The sequence below is a fragment of the Gorilla gorilla genome, chromosome 15 (assembly GCF_029281585.2).
Source record: "Gorilla gorilla gorilla isolate KB3781 chromosome 15, NHGRI_mGorGor1-v2.1_pri, whole genome shotgun sequence".
Classification (NCBI taxonomy): domain Eukaryota; kingdom Metazoa; phylum Chordata; class Mammalia; order Primates; family Hominidae; genus Gorilla; species Gorilla gorilla.
In genome coordinates, this window is record NC_073239.2 from 68,668,063 (window position 1) to 68,690,770 (window position 22,708).

Sequence of the window (22,708 nt, forward strand, 5' to 3'; positions counted from 1 at the left end):
GAAAGCTGGCACTAAGCTTAAAAAGATCTCTGCATACTCATTGTGTTTATTGGGATATCTCATAATGAAAATATTTACTTAGTAATTTCATTTCTATTTTGAACTTTATATACTATATATACTTATTACAGATGAGCACTTAAAGGATGTGGCTGAATTTTAAAGTAAACTTTTAATTGTGGAGTTTTTGTTTTCCCTTATGCTCGTTGTAGTTTATTTTCTACAGTTTATGGTTTAGCTGGTAGATTGTGTATCATATTGGCAAGTGATCATTGAACTTCTTAAAAATAAGTATTTCCAAACTATCTGAATACAATGCTTGTACAGCTTTATTATCCTCATGAGAGAGCCTTAAATATTTGGTCACTTGCCCCTAGTTTTGGCTACAGAGCTGGAAGATGTGCCCAGTTTTAAACATATAAAGTCTTATGCATCTCAGAATATAACTATTACATTTGATTTAAGATTCTAACATCTGAGAAAAGAGTAATTATGAGATGAAAGGTTAAAAAAATCAAACAATGCAAAAGCAGCAAAAATAGCCTTGTTAACTGGAGTTGTCAATAACAAGTATTTAGAATATTGTTAGATACAAAAGTGTATGTAATATAGTGAAAACACTAAAACTTTGAAATCTCAGGAATTTAAAAAGTAGAATATACCATTCTTGATTTAATATGTGCCCATGGTTTTCTTAATTCTTGTGGGAAACTAGGTATGTGGAAAGGCTTGAGCAAAGTTATTTTAAGTCAAAAACTTTTCAGTCCTGAATTTCAATCCTGAAATGTTTCTTTGGTGCTAAATTGTCCACTGTAGAAAAAATATATAAAAACATTTAATTTTTTATAAAATCCTATTCCTACAGGATAAAAGGGAAATTGAAGCATCGCTGACTCTTGGATTGACCATGAGGGGAATACAGATTTTTCAGGTTGGTAAATGAGAATTGTGTCAAATGCCATCAGCCATGTCTTATGTTTACAGCATGCCTCTGTGGTCCTGCCACAGGTTCAGTAGTTCATTTTTGGCCACTGGCTGGTCATCATTTCCCATTTGTCTAGCACAGATGTGGATGATGTAGGATGGATGAAATGACTCAGCCTGATTGTTGACAGTAATAAGAAATAACAGAAAACAATAAGTAATAAGAAATAACAGAAAACAATAAGCCAAAGATTAGCCCAGGTTCATCACTAACAGGTCACTAACAGATCATTAATATCCAAACGTTTCTGTGTGTCAATGATTTTAAATATTCTTTTATCCTTTGGAGCATTTGTAAGTGGAAAGAAAAACAACATTTTAATATTGTGCCTGACCAGACGTTTTAATTTCTGTTATACTTTTCTGATGAAACTTACCCCTTAAATAAGTAGAAACTGTCACCTTTTAGCAGGTGAGACAGTGTTATCCTGCAGCCATCAAAAAGGGAGACAGATACCTCTTTCAGCAAGACACAGAAAAGTGAAAGGATGTCTTGTCTTTGATGTAGGCAAAATATCAAGTTATGAAAGTCTGAGCGCCTTATTGCATCTCTTGAATACCTGAGTCCTTTGGACTTTTTATTTAAATTTAGGCATACACCAGAAGGGAAAAGATTGCCTTAAAAGGATTAGTTAATACAGTCACACAGGAACCAAAAGCCACAGAATTGTTAGCATGAATCTTTTAATTACTGTCTGTATTTCTCCAAAGAGATGTGGGGGCTTTTTTCAGATTTTAATTACTGTATTTTGGTTTTCAGGGAAAGAAGTTAGAGCCATTTTACAGTATCTATCATTTTTCCCATTAACTCCATATGCATATTGTTTTCATAGAATTTAGATGAAGAGAAACAATTACTTTATGATTTCCCCTGGACAAATGTTGGAAAATTGGTGTTTGTGGTAAGTTTAAAATAACTGGCTTAAAAGAAAAGTCTCATTAATTGCTTACTTTTTTGGGTTTTTGTTATTTTTTGTTTTGTTTTTAAACAATATTGTCTCAGGCACAAAAGCTGTTATTTTTAAGAAGTTGACACTGAAGATAATTTGCTTTCTTGTATTCTAATGCATGTGCTATAGATTCATTGTCACACATACCAGTAGTGAACTTAAAATCAAAGAATCTTACAGTAAAGACTCTTATAGCAAAAGAAGTTAGTAATTTTAATTTGTGTTTGGTCCGTAGCACATGACCCTAAGTTATTCTAGTTGCAGAAGGTATTTCATATAGAGGTTAGCCAGTTCTTTTGAAAGTTACCTCTCTTGAGCAAAGAATAAAGAATTATATAAAAAGATGTTTCTATTAATATTTGACTATTTAAAACCCATTATTTTAAAGAGAGGTCTGCAGTTCTTAACAGGAAAAATACTCTTACAATATTGAGAGTGATACACTTTCTTTTGTTAGAGCAACGTCTTGATTTTTCCCAAATATTTCTCTCTTTTGCCAGCTATATCCATTTTTTGGTAGGGTTCAAAGAATTATAGTTAATAATGTGTACATTTGGTCATAAAAATTCATAGTTCTGGCCGGGCACAGTGGCTCACTCCTATAATCCCAGCACTTTGGGAGGCCAAGGTGAGCGGATCACCTGAGGTCAGGAGTTCGAGACCAGCCTGGCCAACATGGTGAAATCCTGTCTCTACTAAAAATACAAAAATTAGTTGGGCATAGTGGTGGGCACCTGTAATCCCAGCTACTCAGGAGGCTGAGGCATGGGAATCTCTTGAACCCAAGAGGCGATGGTTGCCATGAGCCAAGACCGCACCATTGCACTCCAGCCTAGGTAACAAGAGGGCAACTCCATCTCAAAAAAAAAAAAAAAAAAAAAAAAAAAAAAAAATCATAGTTCTGCTTTGTCCAGAAATTACTGAAAAAAATACATGAGGAAAGGAAGATAAGGATTTGTAGACATGGGCTTCTCTCCTGTAAGAAAGATGGCCTATGTAAATAAAGGGCTATTTCTCCTGCTGGGATATATAGCTCCATGAGGCTATATTGCAAATAGAATGTGGGCCTTGACTCCATGCTGCCCTGTAAAGTCAAAAGATGTGTTTCTGACTTCACATTACTTTAATTACTTGGGCACGATTCAATCTGATTTCACTTTACTTATACATTACATGGGGCCTAACCTGTCTCCTCCTAACTGGCTCTTTTTTGTTTCAAGCTATTTGTGAAAGGATCTGAGCTGTTTGAAAAGGAGCAAATTATGACGCACTTGCCCCTTTCATGCCCCAAATTAAGTTATAATAGAGTACATTTATGAAATTGAGGGTTTTTTAGGGTCCTGGACTTGTTGCTTGCTGAATCTGTTTGTGTATTGCCCTTATCTGAGGAGCCTTTTTTAAAGATACATATTTTTGGGCCTCATCCTCCTCCTCCAGGAGATTTTTGACTCAGTGGGTCTGGAGTAGAGATGAGGAATCTATTTTGACAAGTTTCTCAGATGATGCTTCTTGAAGCCAACTCAGCTCTGCCTAGCTGTATGACCTTGAGCAAGTTACATAAACTCTGTGCCTTGGTTTCATTCTAAAATGTAGATAATTAACTCCCTCCCTAGACTTGCTTTGAGGATTAAATGAGTGGATACATGCTTAGTGCTCAATAAATGTCAGTTGTTACTATTTCAGTATTGGGGTCCACTGGTAGTTCCTTTAAAATGAGGGAAAGCTCAGAGATTAAAAAAAAAAACACCTCCACCTTATCCCTGTCTGGGCTATACAAGCCCATACTGCTCCGTACAGACCTTACGGTGTGTAGTTAGAATATGCCTCCGTTCTTGCTTTACCTCCACTCTCTGGCTGAGAATCATTATATCTGAAATACTCCTTTTTGTATTTCGGCTGCCCTATTCATTATTAGGAAAGTTAAAAGAGTTCATAATATCCCATAACTGTAAGAAACTTTGTCAAAGCCTTGCCCTCAACTTAGGACTTTATCTTAGTGATCAGATTTGAAGAATGAGATTCCTTATATGTCTGCTGATAGCTGTTCTTGTTCTTCCATCTCATCCCTCCAACTACCAGCTCTCTCTATGTTTAGCTAGGGAAGTTTTCCATTTCTTCTAAACCCCAAATAGGTATCCTGTATTGTTCACTATATAACTCCTTATTTATTTATTTCCAATAATTTATCATAAACTGTTATTATTTTGTGTGTTTCCTTGCCATTTCTCCTGCTGGGATATATAGCTCCATGAGGGTAGGAACCTTGTCTGTTGTATTCACTGCCTATTTTTTTTTCAGTGCCTAGCAAGGTGTTTGGTACATTTTAAGTGTTCAATAAATATTTTAGAATTGGTAAATGATTTAGAATCTTTTAGAATTAGTTGCCTTGTTGCTGAGTTAGGGTGTTGGGATTATATTTGATGGTTCTTTTATGATGGACCCTTCTCTTCTGCATTATACAAATAACCTGACCAGCCAGAGAAACCAAAGATATTCCTCAGCTGTTTTGGATAGTCAGTGTTTACTGACAGACCCTTGTGGCTAGATGCTTTCCTGAATTTCTGGTCATCCCCTGTCCTGTGACATTTTTGAAAAGAAAAACAATAATTTATCCCACAAGGAATTTTAAATGAAACTTTATACATTTCAGAATCTATAATATTCCTTACTAAATAGGAAACAAAGGGGACTTTGGCAAATCAGAGATTTTTCTTCCTGAATTTGATTCATGGTTTCCTTCCAAAGGGTAAGAAATTTGAGATTTTGCCAGATGGCTTGCCTTCAGCCCGGAAGCTCATATACTACACGGGGTGCCCCATGCGCTCCAGACACCTCCTGCAACTTCTGAGCAACAGCCACCGCCTCTATATGAATCTGCAGCCTGTCCTGCGCCATATCCGGAAGCTGGAGGAAAACGAAGGTATTGCAGGGTCTGGGGTGTGGAAGCAAATTGTACCTTTGCCACCCGTGGCCTCTTACTCTGAATGGGGGTTTTGAGCTCCTACAGAATTGGATTTTGGGACTGGGACTCTCCAGATTGAGAGCAGCATTACTATTTACATCTCAGTATTTCCAGAAGGCAAAGGGTTAGGCTTGAGCCCCACCTACCGTAGCACTTATTCAGAATATCTGAGGTGACTCCATTTAGCTATCTCTCAAGTACAATCTCTAAGGTTTTCCCATGCCTGACTTGAAAATACTTGCAAAAAGCCACCCATAAAGGCACAGGGCAAGGGTTTATCTGCAACTCAGATTTTATCTGCATTTTAGAGCTTTGTATATACACTGACCCACCTTAGTGCTATTATCCACAGGTGGTCTGGAATTCTTTCCAATGTGATTATTTCTTAGGGTTAGAGTGACAATAAAGGTAGGTCACAGATGTGTCTCCAGCCTCTGATTGACGGCTGGGAGGCCCCCAAGTCTGTTCTAGCAAGAATGCCAAACAAAGGAGAGGGAAGTCAGCTGGTCCTGTGGGGCCTTTGCTGAGATGCAGATGAAATAAAGCAGTCTATCTGGGGCCTCAGAGTACTGGACCCTGAAACGGGGATCATGTCAGGGTGGGAAAGAAGGCAGTGTTAAGGGTCTGTAACATCCGACTTCAACTTTACATTAATCTGATAGCCCTTTATCTTGAGTTGTGGCACCCTGGATTTCCTCCATTTAACACACCCCAACCCTAATCCTCAAAACTGCTACATTACGTATTTGGGTTTGTTTTTTTTTTTTTTTAATGCTTTGGGGTTTTGTTTATGCTTTCAAAGATTTGTTTTGCAAAAATTAGTTTTACAAATTCATGTTGTAGTAATATCTAACAGTAATTTGATTAGATTGGATTTGGTGTATTTGTGTGAATATCAGGGTGAAGATTCATATTTTAGGTTCATGTCTGAGACAAGTTTTGACACCTCAGACCTCATCTTTCCTTTAGAAACCAGGCAAATACCCATCCTTTCTTAAACAAACAAAAGACCTTATAGAGGTTTGTGCTTCTGATAGATTTCTCTCAAAAATTCTCTGTCAATCCAAATGAGACCGGGTTTGGCAATTCTTTTGTAATTTCGTAGCGATTAGAACATGAATCATTCCTCACTGTCTGCCACAAACGGCCTGTGTCTTCAGAGAGAGTTGGTATAACTGTCAGGTGTATTGGCTTCGGCTGCTGCTAGACTGCCACTTCTTCCCCACGGTGACTCATCAGTGTAACAAATATATCTCTCCTATGCTGACATGAATATGAAAAGGAATTCAGATGGGGACAGGAGGAGGATAAAGAAGCAGGAGAACCTGTGAGAATAGGTGACATAATTAGGTGCAGAGCCCATAATTTGCCAAGTCAGCTTCATTCCTAAACGTCTAACATGGCACCTTGAGAAGTTGATTTGTTCTATCAGCTTTCTGCCTGCAGCATTTTAGTACATTTTTTTTTTGTTCAGATGACCTTAAGAGATCCCTTCAGAGCCTAAAAGAATTAACGACCTTCCTCTATAGGTTCTAAGGTAAAAATTGCAAAGAATTTTGAGTTTTCAGAGAGACAGGGCATTGTTCATTGCCAACCATAGTACCAAGTGTATTCGGAGGCTTAAGTGAGTAGGTGTCTTTTTTTGTTTTGTGCTGCTGTAACAAAAGACCACAGACTAGGTAAGTTCTAAAGAACAGAACTTTATTTCCTCACAGTTCTAGAGGCTGGGAAGTCCAGGATTGAGGGGCCAGCATCTACCAAGGGCCTTCTTGTTACTTCATCCCATGATGGAAGGTGGAAGGGTAAAGAGAGGGCGAGAAAGAGTAAAAGGGGGCCAAACTCCACCTCTCATAATGAACCCACTACTGCAATAATGGCACTAACCCATTCATGAAAGCAGAGCTCTCATGATCTAATCATCTCTTTAAACTCCCATGTCTTATTACTATGATATTTGATATCATATGATTTATGATAGCAATTAGATTTCAACCTGAGTTTAGGAGGGAACAGACATTCAAACCATAGCAGTAGAGGAATGAAGAAATGACACATGCTTAGTTTCTTCTACTTAGAGGTTTTCCAGGTCTGAAAAAGGCCTGAAATTAAGTTTCTCTGGGTCAACTTTGGCCTGAATCCAATGATCTCACCCCCATTTAAGGGCTCTATCATTTTAACATGAAAAGCCCTTTTTTGGGCATTAGTTTAGCAAAAAACGGCATAAAAAGAGTCTGTGTTTTTCTTAATTTTATGTAGAGTCACCTTGTCTAAAACACTATTTTAACATTTTAGTAGAAAATGATCACAAGGATTTTTCCATAGGGTTTAGAAGAGAAACAAAAACATGCCTTGCGTCATTTAAAAAAATGTTAAAGCCTAACTTGATTCAACAGCTGGAGCTTATTCCTAGGATAAGTAGTCACATTTACTGCATTATTTTCCAAAATAGTGTATGAAAAACCTCATTGTCTCTGGGCTTTTACAACAGAGGGAGTAAAAAGAGCACAGGCATGTTGATGATCTGCACTGTTGACACCAGTGATTATTAGGGGGATGAGAGGTTGCATTTTACATTTCTTAGAAAACATTTCAGAATTATTTAATGTTTCTCTCAGTTTGTAACTGAACGGTGTGAAGCTTCCTAAATGTCTGGAAAGGGTCTGGTACAGCACTAGGGAGGGAAGAGAAGCCAGCCATGTGGAACACCCAGGCCATGCTAACATGTTGACAGGAATAGGTAGAAAACAGGCTGGTAAGTACTTGTCTTCTCGTGAGCATACTAGTGAATATAGAGGAACTATAGTGACCTCTGAACCTATCAGGAAGTTGAGAGTAAAAAGGCTATATGTAAAGATAACAGAAAAGCTTTTAAATTATTAGGTCCACAATTCCTAATTATTTTAGAACAATGGAACTCCAACAACTTAGAGACTTTTACTTTTTTCTCTTCACTTGCCACTCATCCAGGGGCCACATGGCTATTACTGTGAAACCACAGTGAATAAAAACTACGGTATTTTTGCAAACTGCTTTAGCTGTCCACCTTCATCTCACACCTGCTGACTCAGAAGATGGGGATTGTTAGGCCCCAGTCTGCTCCCTGACAAGTTGTACATGGATGCATTTTTGTTGTGATGATATGTGCGTGGAGCTCTGGTGTCTGGTTTCAGCCTGCTTTCTGTGTAGCAACACATACTCACCTTTGTGTTTCAGCCAGTTCCTTAGAACAATGTGAATAGGCTGGAACCTGGAAATGTGCACATAGCCTTCTCCAAGCATTTTTTTTTTTTTGCATTTTGCATCCTAGAAGGCGCATCTTTTCTTTCTCCTCCTGCTCATTTTCTCTCTAGGGACCCTGTGATGATTATACTTCCGAGCTGGATTCAGACATCAGGCATGCAAGTATTTTCACTTAACCAAGAAACAAGACAATTAAACTCCATTAACAGGCCCCTGAGAACCCAAATAGTCTACTAGTTTCTAAAATCAGATCAACTTCACATTCCCCAAATGCACTTTCCATTTTTAACATTGTTTTATTGTATTATTTCTCACCAGTATTAAAAAGGCAAGGAATCTAAACTTCTTCCTTGTTTTACATTTCTGACCTGAAAGACAAGAATAATATTTTTGTGTCAGTTGAGTTGTAACTGGCAGCTGGGTTGTAACTCTGTGCCTTAATGGAATGGTTAGTTTAGTATGTAATAAAAGAGACTTTGCAGTGTTGTGTGTTTGACTGCGTTAAAGAACAGCACTGACATGTGATATCAAAGAACAGCTTTACCAGTCAGAGTTGGAAATCATCAAACCAGTAGTGATTACTGGTATTTTCTAAGTAGATGATAAAGCCTCACTAATTCAGCCTAAGTGGAGAAAATCAGTCTTATGTTAATGAAAATCCAAATTTTAGAATATTCACAAGAAATTCTCAGAAGAATAGTTTTATTTTAAATTGTATTCAGCAGCTAGAACTAAGCTAACAGTGGAACAAATTGAACAAATGAACAAATAAAATGGATGGCAATTAGCATAATTGTATTTATTAAGTAATCTTCTAGAGCAGTGCTTCTGAAATTATCTGCAGAAAAGGGCCAGATTTTTAAAATATTTAATATGCTATAGATACTTTCGCAAAATACAAAATCACATTGGTGGCTGTCATGGGAATGTCACATAGCTCTGGAAGTTTCTAAATGTTCATATCATTCACTGAACTTATTTCACTATGGACCAATAAATTTGCAGACAAGAAGTGGTCTGTAACTGCACTTTAAATACCACTCTTCTTATACTGCTTGAAGCTTTCAAAAAACTAAGTAGTTTAAATATCCCCCTCAAATCTGTTGCACTGGTTTTTATTCATTTTTCAGTCTTCTGAAGTCAAATTCCTATCTAAATTATTACTACTTTCCAATCACTAGATTCTGAATTTGAAGTTATCCTTGTTCTTGGCCTGATGAGTCACTTAAGCTCACCAGCCATTCCTTCTGTCTTGGTTAATGAACTGTGTTCCCCACCACATAGAGAAGAAGCAGTACCGGGAATCTTACATCAGTGACAACCTGGACCTCGACATGGACCAGCTGGAAAAACGGTCGCGGGCCAGTGGGAGCAGTGCGGGCAGCATGAAACACAAGCGCCTGTCCCGTCATTCCACCGCCAGCCACAGCAGTTCCCACACCTCGGGCATTGAGGCAGACACCAAGCCCCGGGACACGGGGCCAGAAGACAGCTACTCCAGCAGTGCCATCCACCGCAAGCTGAAAACCTGCAGCTCAATGACCAGTCATGGCAGCTCCCACACCTCAGGGGTGGAGAGTGGCGGCAAAGACCGGCTGGAAGAGGACTTACAGGACGATGGTAACAGTACTGTCCCCTCACTGGCTCTCTGTTTAGTCTCCCAGTTTTTTCAAGCATTGGTTCTATAGAACTGGTGTCTGGAGAGCAACTTTAGGCAGTAGTAATAGAGTGGAAGAGGTGTCTTGTTGTCTTCCCCAATGACTTGGTTGAGTTGCTTGTGTTTGGCTGTGAACAAAACATCCCTCTAGTTGTGATCCTTTGTGGCCACAAGACTGGATGGTTGTAGACTCAAAGTCTTAGCTGTTTCTATGAAGTAGATTGGAAATTAGTCCTGCTGCCCTTGTGTCTGTATTTCTGCTTCCCAGATTAAATAAAACAGTGGTTAGGACAGCACAGTGGAGTGCAGTGATAGTGACAGAAACATCTTGAACTTCTGGACCCCTCCCCACAAAGTAAAGATTGGAGTCCATGCCATTGAGTTACTTAGTAATGTTTTTCTGAAGCGCCTCCCATGTAACCAGAACTATAGGGAGGATAAAAGAAATATAGCACCTGGCTGATAGGAACTTACTGCATGTTAAGGAGATAAGATGAATCCTATGGCTTATCTCAGCCAAACTTAACATTTGTGTCCCTCTTTTATATTATTTTTCTGTCTCAAATAAGTGCTGTAGCATTCAGGCTTGACGGAAAAGATAGACTTTGTTAAAGAAAAGTGCAGACCATCTTTTTGGTTTCTGTAGAATTTGTGTGGCTCTCAAGTCACTCAGTGCCCTTCAGAATAGGCAGCTATGGACATGGGGGGCTTTGTGAACTGTCATCTGCCTGTGTCAGTGAGCCTTGCTTTGGCATCAGGCAAAGGGCCCATCAGTTTTGGTTTGTTCTTTGTCATTGCAGCAAGGTAGTATAGTTTTTCTTCTTAAAAAATACAGAATAATTGGCAAATTATAGTATTAAAACACATATAGGTAATGCAGCAATCCGATAAGAAAGAACAAGTAGGCCAGGCACGGTGGCTCACACTTGTAATCCCGGCACTTTGGGAGGCCAAGGCAGGCGGATCACGAGGTCAAGAGATCAAGGCCATTCTGGCCAACATGATGAAACCTCATCTCTGCTAAAAATACAAAAATTAGATGGGCGTGGTGGCGCACGTCTTTAGTCCCAGCTACTCGGGAGGCTGAGGCAGGAGAATTGCTTGAACCCGGGAGGCGGAGGTTGCAGTGAGCGGAGATCACACCACTCCAGCCTGGTGACAGAGTGAGACTTCGTCTCAAAAAGAAAGAAATTGAGAAAGAAAGAAAGGGAGGGAGGGAAGGAAGGAAGGAAGGAAGGAAGGAAGGAAGGAAGGAAGGAACAAGTAGTACCTGTTGAAAATGGTCCCAGGAAGGAAGGGAGGGAGGGAGGAAGGGAGGGAGGAAGGAAGGGAAGGAGGGAAGGAGGGAAGGAGTAAACAAGTAGTACCTGTTGAAAATGGTCCCTGGAGTTTCCTATTGGAGTCTCATTAGCAAATTTATTTTCAAATAGGAATAATTACATAGCCACCCTCAAAATATGGTTGCATATTATGATGGTCATTTCCCTTTTTGTCATTAACTATCTTTTCCTTCTTCTGTGTCAGAAATAGAGATGTTGGTTGATGACCCCCGGGATCTGGAGCAGATGAATGAAGAGTCTCTGGAAGTCAGCCCAGACATGTGCATCTACATCACGGAGGACATGCTAATGTCGCGGAAGCTGAATGGACACTCTGGTGAGCTCTTACGGGAAGTTATTCTTCCTTGGTAGCGGGTTATCCAGGACTGAAAAACACATGCCTCAGAAAATAGAAGGGGTGAGCTTGGGGGCTCTAGACCAGAGACTGGACTGCACTAAGAGTCTCTTCAGGTCAGTGTTGTAAACTGCAGGATCCTGTGCCTTCTGTGGAAGGCAGGGAAGAGGAGAAACACCCAGGACTGGGAATTAGCATTTTGTGCTCCATGCTTTGGACAAAAGGTAGTTGAACAGTAGGATTCTCTTTACGTTATGCTGTGTCGAGAATCATATAATGTATCTGGAAGGCCTTGTAGACCCCTTCAGTCTGGCCTCCTTTTTACAGATAAGTTAACCTATAGTTCAAAGAGGACAAATCCAACATGTCTAGAAACAGAAGTAGGCCTCCAGGTTTTTGGGGTTTTTTTGTTTTTTGTTTTTCCCACTGTGTTATACTGGTAGAGGAGTCTGGGAGGAAAAGTGTCAAAACGGGTTGACCTAAAAAGACACTCTTAAATTCCATATTCGTATGAATTCCTGTAGAAAACATGCATTCCCTATAGTTATATAATACATCATATATATTTTTGTTACATGTAAGATACTATCTTTAAAAAACGGCAACAGTATCAGTTTTGTTTATAGACATCAGTCAGATCTAACTGCTTTTGTCACACATCATGAATCAGTCTGTTCTTTAGAGAAATATGTCTCAGGAACCAGCACTATTGAAATGGCCCCTTCCAGCTTTGATTGAATGAAGGGCCTGACTGAGGTAGCCTGTCCCTGCTCTGGCAAATCCACAGCTCCTGATGTTCATTGAGCCTCTTCCTCCAGGTGCCAGGCACTGGAAATCAGAGAGGAACCAGACCGATACACAGTCACTACCATCCTGGCACTTAGTCTTCAAGAGCAGGAGGCATCTTTTATTTCAGAATTCTGTTTGCTAACCCAACAGAACCCTGGCTTCCCAGACCTGCCTGTAGCTGCAGAGAATCATCTCTCTGACCAACACTGACTCGTTAGGCTGCTTACCCTAAACATGCTTAGAGTTCATATACCAAACTTTGCCCCTTTTTGCCCATGTACTTTATGATATTGAATTTTCTCCTATAATTACATTTTAATTTAAATTCACAATTATATGCACATTATAGGTCCATGTATATAGCTCTGTGTGTATATGCTTGTGGAAAGGAAATGGTCTAAAAACTGTGTATGCCGCAGTGCCTTTGGGAAGGGAGGTATGAGGGAAGCTGACCTGGACTTTGCGTTTATATATTTCTGCATTTAATTTTTATAAGACTGTTAATTTTAAATAGAAATAAAATTTAAGTAAAAAGCCTGGCTGTTTAAGAAGATTTATATATAAAAAAAGTTTGTTGAAATGTTATAAAAATAATTAAAGAATGAGTGGTAAGGCCAGGTGTGGTGGCTCACACGTATAATCCCAGCACTTTGGGAGGCCAAGGTGGGTGGATCACCTGAGGTCAGGAGTTGGAGATCAGCCTGGCCAACATGGTGAAATCCCATCTCTACTAAAAATACAAAAAAAAAAAATTAGCCGCAGGCCTGTAATCCCAGCTACATGGGTGGCTGGGGCAGGAGAATCGATTGAACCCAGGAGGCAGAGGTTGCAGTGAGCCGAGATTGCGTCACTGTACTCCATCCTGGGCAACAGAGTGAGACTCTGTCAAAAAAAAAAAAAAAAAAAGGAAAAGAACAAGTGGTTAAATTATACCATATTCATACAATGGTATATAACCATTAAATTCGAGATTTTCAAACAATATTTAATAACATAAGAAGGATAGTTAAGGTAAACAGTAAAAATTATATAAAATGTCATCTAATTAAAAACAAGAATATTTATCTGTGTATTTTAAAAACGTAAAACTATTAATAGCCTTTTATTTGGATGTTAGGGTTATAGATATAGATGATTTTATTTTCTTTCTTACATCATCTTAGTTTTCTAAATTCTCTATTAATTTGAGCATTTAAACGTTGCCTGTAAAACATTCAGCTAAGTACTCGCCTTGGCAGCACATACACAAAAGTTGCAGTGATACAGAGAAGATTAGCATGGCCCCTGTTCAAGGATGACATGCAAATTTGTGAAGTGTTCCATATCTTTCAAAAAAAAAAAAAAAAAAAACACTCAGCTAAGATTGAGTAGTGTTGAAGTATACCACACTGTCTTTCATTCTTACAGAGTTTGATAGGAGTTGGTTAAGTTTTTTGAACATCAGCTCGGTGTTGACTTTTCCAGTGGTGGGTCTGAGTTTGGAGAAGACTCTTTACAGGCATGATAGCTGAGGGCACATTTACCAGGAAATCGAAAAGGAACCATGACAACTTGTTTAAAGGTTTAATGCTCTTTAGAAGATAAAGATCGTTCTAGATCCTCTACTAAAGCCATTTGTACTAACTCCTAAAACATGAGTATCCCCTGAGTTTTTAAAGTGTCTACTTGTAAACCAGTAATGTCTTCATATTTCATGTTTCAGTTGAACTAATTATTGAATACTTAATATGTTTATGGCATATGCTAGACACTGAGTCATTATGAGATGTTTCTAAAGAGTTAAGGGATAGAACACAAGTCATTCTGTAGACTACTAGCAGTAGTTGAATAAGAATCACATTACTTAAAGGGTTTTTTGTTTTTGTTTTTAAGAAGCCATTTGGCCTTATGGATCTAGGGCTTGACCTGTAGTACACTTGCTTCATCCATTGGCAAGAAAAATTTCAGCGGTGTTCACTTACACCTCTAGTTCTTATTGGTAATTTTACCTTCTGAGACATGTTTCTACTCAGTGCTTCACTCATATGCCAGTCACATAGGGAAATGTCAGCCCTGGATTTCTGCTTCTGAAATTTTAGCGGGTTTCCACCGAGTGCTAAAGTGATTAGGTTAGGTGCTCTGTTGTTCTCAAAGACCCAGTACTGAATTTTCACTGTGGCCTCCCAGTTTGTCTCCTACCAGGGGGATCTGCTGCAGGAGGTATGTGCCAAGTGTCCCATCACCCAAAAAGAGCTGCCGTGAACTGAGTGTATCCATGTATAGTCCCTGTACCTCACTCTTTTATGCATTCACTGTGTAATTATTAAAACTAGCAGGCAGGTGCTGTTATTGGCCCGATTTTATACGAGAAGGAGACTGAGACACTGGGAGGCTAAGTAACTGGCCAGGACACATGGCTAATTAGTTATCTGGGCCAGGATCCAGCCAGATCTATCTGACTTCAGAGGCCAGAGCCCCCACAATTCACCACTATACATCCAAGCCGAACCAAATCTAGAAGGCATGTGTTCAGTAAGGGTTAAGTTTAATGTTGCTGCTGAGTAGAAAGGGGAAGAGGGGAAGCTTTATGAGATGCAGTAAAGAGGCTGCTTTATACCCATAGTCTTTGCTTCTTGTCTGTAACTTCATCATAAATAGCTTAATTAGAAGTTTGTTTTAGAAAATTCAGACTCTAAACATCTTCCTACACTCTAACCCTACATTGACTCATTAACCTCTATTTACTGTAAGATGAGAGAGAGTGTGTGTGCTGTTCTGGTTGTCTGCCACCAAAGAGTCACAGTGAAACTTTTTGGTAATGGTTAATGTTTGATTTTTCATTCCTGATAGCAATATGTCAGAATATATGGCAAGAGGTGTGAATAATTTGAAGTATTTATTGTTTTTATCTCTGTGTTTTATTTCAGGGTTGATTGTGAAAGAAATTGGGTCTTCCACCTCGAGCTCTTCAGAAACAGTTGTTAAGCTTCGTGGCCAGAGTACTGATTCTCTTCCACAGGTATTAAAGGAATTGAAAAATATCAATTAGGAAACTGAAGTTATAGAAAATTTTAAGTAGTAACTTACATTTATATAAATGAGCAAAAATTAAAAACCCTAAGGAAATGATCCTTCCTAGATACGTACATTCTAGCTTTATTCTGAATTTATTTCCATCTTATTTGCTAGTTCTGCTTATCTTTGAGTTGATTTTCACTTAGATAAATTATAGATTTTCCTTCACATTTTATATGGTTGGGAAGCCTCTGTTCTTCAGGCTTCAGGCGAACCACGTGTGCACATGCATGTGTCTGTGTGTGTTGCTTGTCCTCAACCTGGGAGAATAATATTTTTTGTCAGTGTGTTCTGGCAGAAATGTTTCCACACTCTGGTTATTCCATTCAGATTGAATTTTCAAAGTATGCTGAGCCTAGAGCATTTGACAACCTGTGATCAGTGGTTAAACTATTAAATGTCCAGCAATATAGATAAAATACTCTGAAACTCATGGTTTCAGCATTTGGATGTAATGTATGACTAATGGCCCTAATTCCTGAGCACTTCCTCCCTCCTCCTGCCTTTCTTTCTTGGGCTCTCTTTGTGTCTTGTTTTTTTCCCTTCTGTGTGTGTTTCTCTTTTTTCATTTGCATTCTGGCTCTCCTTGTCCCCTACTTTTCTCTTCCTCTTTCCTCCCTTTTTTCTCATTTGTCTTTTCTTTCTCTTACTTGCGTTGAAGTAACCATAATATGAAAATGATGTTTATGAAATATTTTCCTGAAAACTGCAATGAGTAATCTACTCTTAAGAGATGTTTCTGGGGCACAGCTGATAGTCAGATTCCACACCTACACTATGGGGAGAACTTCGTGTGCCTTCCTTGAGAGTTTGTGGGGATGACCAAATGATTCTATGTGTGAAATCCTGTTGGAGTCTGGGAAGACTGCATCAGCACAAGGGATCACTCGGATGTGACACTTCCTAGTAAAACATGCTTCTGCAACTTTTGCCTCTAGCAAAAATTGTATCTTATTCTAACAGGGTTGTCCTTTGTGGTGGGAAGCAGCAAAATTTAAAGATATAATACCTGGTTTCCTTAAATAACCCATTGCATATCTTCCATTCATATAATTATCAGAATCATTTTTAACCTATTTCTAATACCACCTCTTGGGATAATAAAAAAAAGTCTGCCCCCTGCTGTGTACAGCATTTGGCGGAACCCCCCACCCCCGACTCGTGTTCGGGAACTTAGTCCTGGTGCCTGCCTCCCAGCCTCTTCAACACCAAGAACACCCTATATCCTACCCAGCACCAAGAACACTTTATATTCAACCCAAGAATTCTGGCCTTTTAAAGAGAAAAACTGTGTTTCTTGGTAATAATTGGTTTATTTTCCTATTTCTTAATAAAATAATAACAGACCTTGGCCTAAAAGGTCTGAATTGCCATATCCTAGTGAAAAAAAAAAAAAAGGAAGCCATGTCTTTACCTATATGACCTTATTTCAAGATAATTACTTGATTTCTGAAATGCTAGGGATAGTTGGATTCCTGCTGTATTTGCACCTCTGTGCTTTGGATTATTTATCTGTAAAATGAGGAGAATGATAGTGCCTGCTTCCTAGGACTGTTAGGAAGATTAAATGAGTTAATGCATGCCGAGTATTTAGGTCAGGGCCTGGCACATAGTAATTGCTCGGTAAATGTTAGCTGCTATTATTACTGGTGGAGGTGGTGTTGATGATATATTTCCCCATACAGCCCAGAAACCACAGATTGGAAACCACTTTCTAACATGTAAGGATTACTTAACCTTTTGTGGTTCTGTAGCATCTCTCTTTACAAGGCAAATATTCTAACCTTTCACTTTAAAGTTGTTTCAACTTTCCCTTATCTTGCAGACTGTATGTCGGAAACCAAAGACCTCCACTGATCGACACAGCTTGAGCCTCGATGACATCAGACTTTACCAGAAAGACTTCCTGCGCATTGCAGGTCTGTGTCAGGACACTGCTCAGAGTTACACCTTTGGATGTGGCCATGAACTGGATGAGGAAGGCCTCTATTGCAACAGTTGCTTGGCCCAGCAGTGCATCAACATCCAAGATGCTTTTCCAGTCAAAAGAACCAGCAAATACTTTTCTCTGGATCTCACTCATGATGAAGTTCCAGAGTTTGTTGTATAAAGTCTGTCTGTGTGCAGCTGTACAGGCAGCTTACTGTTTGCTAGAGGATGCGAAAGTCGTAAGTTCTTTACATATTACTTGTGCCATATCTTCTTCACCCTAAACATAGCTCTTTCTTTATAATATTTGTGATGATGGAAACAAAAGCCTTGGAACAATTGCACTTTAAGTATTACACAGAAGTAAAAGAACTACAGAAAATGTACAGCAAGACAAGTGCCCGGAAGTTCACTGATCCTTCAGAAGGAAATGTGCTTTACTGATTGCAAAGCCTTCAGGATATTGGAGTGTGGTGTGTTTGCTCATCTGATGCTTTTTAGTTCAGTTACATGTAACATCACATTTTTTTATCACGTGAAAGATGTTAGATTTGTTTGCTTATAAATTTTTTACCACTCCCTCTTAAAATGCTTATAGTTTGGGAGAGGAAAGAGGGAAGATTCTCTCTTCTTTTAACAGAGAGACGGTTGCTCTGTATACCCATTGCTTCCTCCCTGAGGCTGTCCCAAAGTGAACACTGATGGAGTGGTCAAAATCCTAAGGTTGTAGCAAGCCAAAGATACGTACGTGACGGAAGCACATAAGCAATAAGCAGAAAACCAGAAGTGCATGCTGTGATGCCTGTGACTCCTTCATCCCACTCAGTGCCATGTCCTCTTCTGTGATCTTCCAGAAAGCTCCAGGATTCATTTGACTTCCACATCCAAGTAACAGATGAATTATATTCATGTTGTAATGCATTTTGTGGAGTTTACAAAACCAGTGTCTGTTAAAACTTTGGAAAATGTCTTAGAAAACGTTGGTGCTTGGTGATGCTTTATTTGTTAATTATCAAGAACAAATTATGGCAATGCTAGTTTCTGCTTAACCAAAATACTCTGTGTATATATTATACATATATAAATACATGGGATTGTGTATGTCTATATGTGTTTAAAGCTTACTATGTCTTCATTTTGGCTTCCATGACTATCTTTTATACATGGAATTCCTTAAGATTGAGAATATGTCACTGAGTGAATGATACCTGCAGACAGTCAGTTGATATATGTAGAGTTCAGAATGACTGTTTTCTCATGTGCCTTTGGCCATGATTCTCAACACTGATTGTATAACAGAATTTTGGGGGGAGCTTTTAAAAAATAATGACTGAGTCTCCCACCAGACCGATTACATCATTCTCTTGTGGCGGGACCCAAGTAGAATTGCCTTTTCTTTTAAAGTTCTCCAGATGGAGCTAATATGCAACAAAGTTGAAAACCACTGATCCCGGGGGGTGTCTTTTGTTAATTTTGAAGTAAAAGTGTACAGAAGACGTAGTGTATGAGAAAGGGCCATTTTTAAGACAGTTACCTGTTGTGCTGCTGTTACAATATATAATGAAACCAAGTCAGGGGAGTGAATTTATCAATCTCTTGATGTAAAGTAAAAACGTTGTTCACACTTCAGGAGAGAACTTCATAGCACAATGTCTTTCTATAAGATATTTTTAATGATTTAGTATTTTACAACATTTGTTTACCATATTTTGATATACCATTTTTTTCTATCTGCCCAGTTTTATTAAAAAAACTATATATTATTTTCTGAAGAAACAATCATATTTTTATACAAAATTATGTTTTCAGGTAACGAAATAGATTTAGGGTACAGTGGAACATAAGCAGTGTTACCCCTGGCTGGGAGTCAGTATTATACAACAAATGGTGAACTGGAACATGCCCTGTCTGTGCTGTCTCTCCTGTGCTGGGTCGCAGATGTGTAGGCAACATTGCCTTATCACGCTAGGTTCACCTGACGCTTTAAAAGGAAAAAAAGTTCCATAGAGTTCTGTGGTCACAAAATTGTTTTGCTTTTATCAAATACTTTAATAGAACCAAAGTTGCAGATATTGGAATGTATGGAAGTATCTCAGTCTCTGCATAAGAGGATTAAAGTATGAAAGGATCATTTAATGACTGTTTTACTTATAAGTCATTAAGTAATCCACCATTTCTTATGGATGATGCTTAAGCCTGGTGAGGTTTGTACTCTAAGGAGCCCAGATCATAATGCAGTGCATTTCCTTAGCCCTTAGAGTTTCTTGCAAACATTTAAAAAAAGACATATTTAAGAAAGAAAGATAAAGAAAAAACATATTTAATTACTGTAAACAGGTACTGCTTTATGTTTATTTTCTCTCTACTTCAACCAAAATCAGATCTTTAAGGTTTTGCTGACATTGTTGGTGGTTTTGCACATGTTCTTTCTAATTGGATTTATGAATAGTCCTATGGGTTTTCAAAGATGAATCATGCTAAGAACACTTTTGCTTTTTGATCCACTGTTTGCAGCAGAATTATATATATGTATAGGGAAAATCCACTTTGAATAATCCATATTTTGTATTTGGAAATTGTTTTTAAAAATAAAAAGGAAAGGAAATATATAAAGCTGTTATTTATTCTGCATTTCTTACATATCTATCGCTTGTCGGTATACCCGTTTTGGTATATATTGCCTCTGCACATCTACATTTGTATATGCAACAGTGAGCTTTATATCTACATAAACTGTAAATAATCCTTTCTGTGAAAGGATCATCATATCAAGATGATACCAAAAGTATGTAAAAAGAAGCCTGCATTATTTTGTAATTATTTCTTATAGATATTTCATGGTAAGATTAGCAGTGAATAAAGTTACTTTTTTGCCTTTAAATTGCCTTTTTGATTATTAGAGCTCTCAAGCGAGAAGCATTAAGGAGTGACAGTGTTTTCTTCATGTTCTTTGTTGTAATGGAGCACAGTAAAGGACAACAAGGTTCCATGTGATAGAATTCCAAGTAAAACAGTCCTGGTGGTGACGATGGTGATAGCTGATGCTGAGGACTACCATGTGCCAGACCCAGTTTCACATGTATTCAGATTTCATGTGTTCAGTCATTTAATCCTCATATCCCCATAAGGCAGGTACTATTATTCTTAGTTGCAGATGTGAAGGAATCAAGCTTCCAGGAGTTTGTGGTAGTCAGCCACTGTTGAGTTCAAATTATGGAGCTGAAAAAAACTCTCCTTTAAAAAGAAATATTTTAACTAAAGTAACTTAAACCTGAAAACCATCATCATTGGACTGTTGGTTTAATTATAAAATAAACAAATGGTTGCATTTAAAAGCATGCATTCACAAAGCTGAACGTGAGGGCAGCATGGCATTAAGGAAAGAGCCCAGAGTTGAGAGTCAACAGCATTCTGAAAAGCCCCAGCTCTTTTTCTGAAGGGAAATCCATTACCTTCTCTTTGCTCCACTTCTCTTGGCCAAAAAATGGAGATAATAATTCAAAGGACTGTTTGGAGAATTAGATAAGGTAATGGTTTAGTATGCCCCTGATGACTAGGTGGGAAAAAGGAGGGCTGTCAAATCTAACATTTAACTTTTGTGAAACAGAGCCATTTGGATTCACACAGTCCAAAACAAGTTTTCTAGTCAAGTGTTATGAATTTTGCAGTGTCTGATAAATTGTGAGTTGGAGTCCAGGAAAGAAAATACTTCGTACCTACTATGCATCTAATATTACAAACACCGTGTCTAATCCTCACAACCCTTCAAAGAGTTGTCACTCTCATTTCACAGCTGAGGAAACAGTTAAACTTGCCCACGATTCTACAGCTAGTGAGTGGTAAAGCAGAGTTTTAAACCCAAACTTTTCTCCAAAAGCCTTGCTTTTTTTTTTAGACTGTATACAGTTGTTACCCACTGCCCTTAAAGAAAGATCAGAGCCTAATAGGGAAGACAGACTCCAATTTTGATAGCGGATAAATGAAATTTATTTGCTAACTTCATAATTTTTTTGAGCATCTACTGTGTGCCAGACTATATAGAGGGCTTATATAGGCATTGCTTTGGCCAAGAGGCAGTAAAGACCTGGGAGGTGGGGAATGGGAGGCAGGAAGATCAGAGAAGATTTTACTGGAAAGGCAATTTTATTTGCTTGGGGACTTCTGGCAGGATGGAGTAAGGGGCAAACTATCCAGGCAAAAGCTTAGAAGGTGGAGATAACAGTGGTCAGTCAAGGGACCTGCAAGAACCTCAAGGGGCCTTTTGGCTTGAGTAATCATGCTCCAATCTAGCCATGAAAGCCTTGGACACCCAAATGAGGACACTGAGTTTTTTCTGGACAGAAGGGAGCTATAAAAGGAAGAGACGTGTGTTTGGGGCTTGAGAGAAATAGTGGGAGCTATGCTAACAAAAGGTGGGGAGACAGTTGGAAGGTGATGAGGGTCTGAACTGAGGGTGTGGTAGCAGAGAAAAAAGGAAAACATTCAAAAGCAGAACCAAGGGACTGTGTTACACACAAACAGAAGGTTGTCATCTCCTAAACTAAATACTACCAGAGAAATAGGCAATCTTCCCTTACTCGGCAAAGTCCTTGGGAAGACTAGAGTTAAGTACTACTTTATAATATGAATTAAAATCCACTCGATAAATTTGTTGAATGTTAAAAATTGGCACAATGGCTACAACTGCTCTAGTCTATAGCAGTGGTTCTCAACCCTGACTGCACGTTAGAATGACCTAGAGAGTTTAAAACAGTATAGTCTGGGTCCCAGCCCAAAGCTTCTGATATATTTGGTCTCAGGGTAGTTCCACAAGTGATGCTAATGTGCATCAGGGTTGCAACCCATGCGTCTATAACATGAGCCCGAGCCATATAGACCAGCCAGGCTATCTGCTCCTGAACTGGTATGATCTACAGTTAGGATGGATTGGGTCTCCAGAGTGTCTGGGTATATTGCATTTTGTTAGAATGACGTTTTCTTTTGCCAATAAAGCTGTCAGAGAGTGGACCAATGTTTGAGTGGGGCAGTCAACTCACCATTTCAGGAAGTCTGAATACACCCACATTCTAGAGATCAGGGTGTTACATATGACTGGCTAAGTATGAGGGTGGGGATAATGTGAGTACGGTAAAATATTTAAAAATCTCCTCACTATCGTTCTTGTATTTGCCTTGTCATTTCTCTAGTGCTTTATACAAGCTGATCCCCACACAGAGGAATAATGAAAATAAGTAAGCTAAATTCCACCCAGCCCTTAGGTTCTGAAGACATGCATTTTGAATTAATGGAGAAGTCTGACCTCTGAGAAGTCCTGCTCAGATGCTATGAGCCATTGTAGGGGATAAAGTTATATATTCTCAAGAGACTAATTGAAGGTCTATGAACATGGCACAGCTATAATTAACCAACTCATTACTTAGGATGGGTGTTTACCCATCTGGTGTCAACTGTAGTCAGCTGAGGGATCCT

General features: G+C 38.8%; 1 protein-coding gene and 1 non-coding gene across 17 annotated transcripts in view; both read left to right on the forward strand.

The window, feature by feature from the left end:
• Positions 1 to 20,120, forward strand: part of FRMD6 (FERM domain containing 6) — a 78,946-nt gene extending 58,826 nt beyond the window's left edge. For all 16 annotated transcript variants that reach the window (XM_063698313.1, XM_031001875.3, XM_031001876.3 and 13 more), the window contains 7 exons: positions 866 to 931; positions 1,818 to 1,886; positions 4,680 to 4,854; positions 9,421 to 9,756; positions 11,318 to 11,449; positions 15,163 to 15,254; positions 17,136 to 20,120. In XM_063698313.1, coding sequence (XP_063554383.1) covers positions 866 to 931; positions 1,818 to 1,886; positions 4,680 to 4,854; positions 9,421 to 9,756; positions 11,318 to 11,449; positions 15,163 to 15,254; positions 17,136 to 17,420 — 1,155 coding nt within the window. In that variant the 3' untranslated portion in view covers positions 17,421 to 20,120. The remainder of the gene's footprint in view (positions 1 to 865; positions 932 to 1,817; positions 1,887 to 4,679; positions 4,855 to 9,420; positions 9,757 to 11,317; positions 11,450 to 15,162; positions 15,255 to 17,135) is intronic.
• LOC115930754 (U6 spliceosomal RNA) lies at positions 13,479 to 13,585 on the forward strand. Its single transcript, XR_004067353.2, has one exon. It is a non-coding gene; the product is annotated as a U6 spliceosomal RNA (small nuclear RNA).
• Positions 20,121 to 22,708: the final 2,588 nt, after the last annotated feature.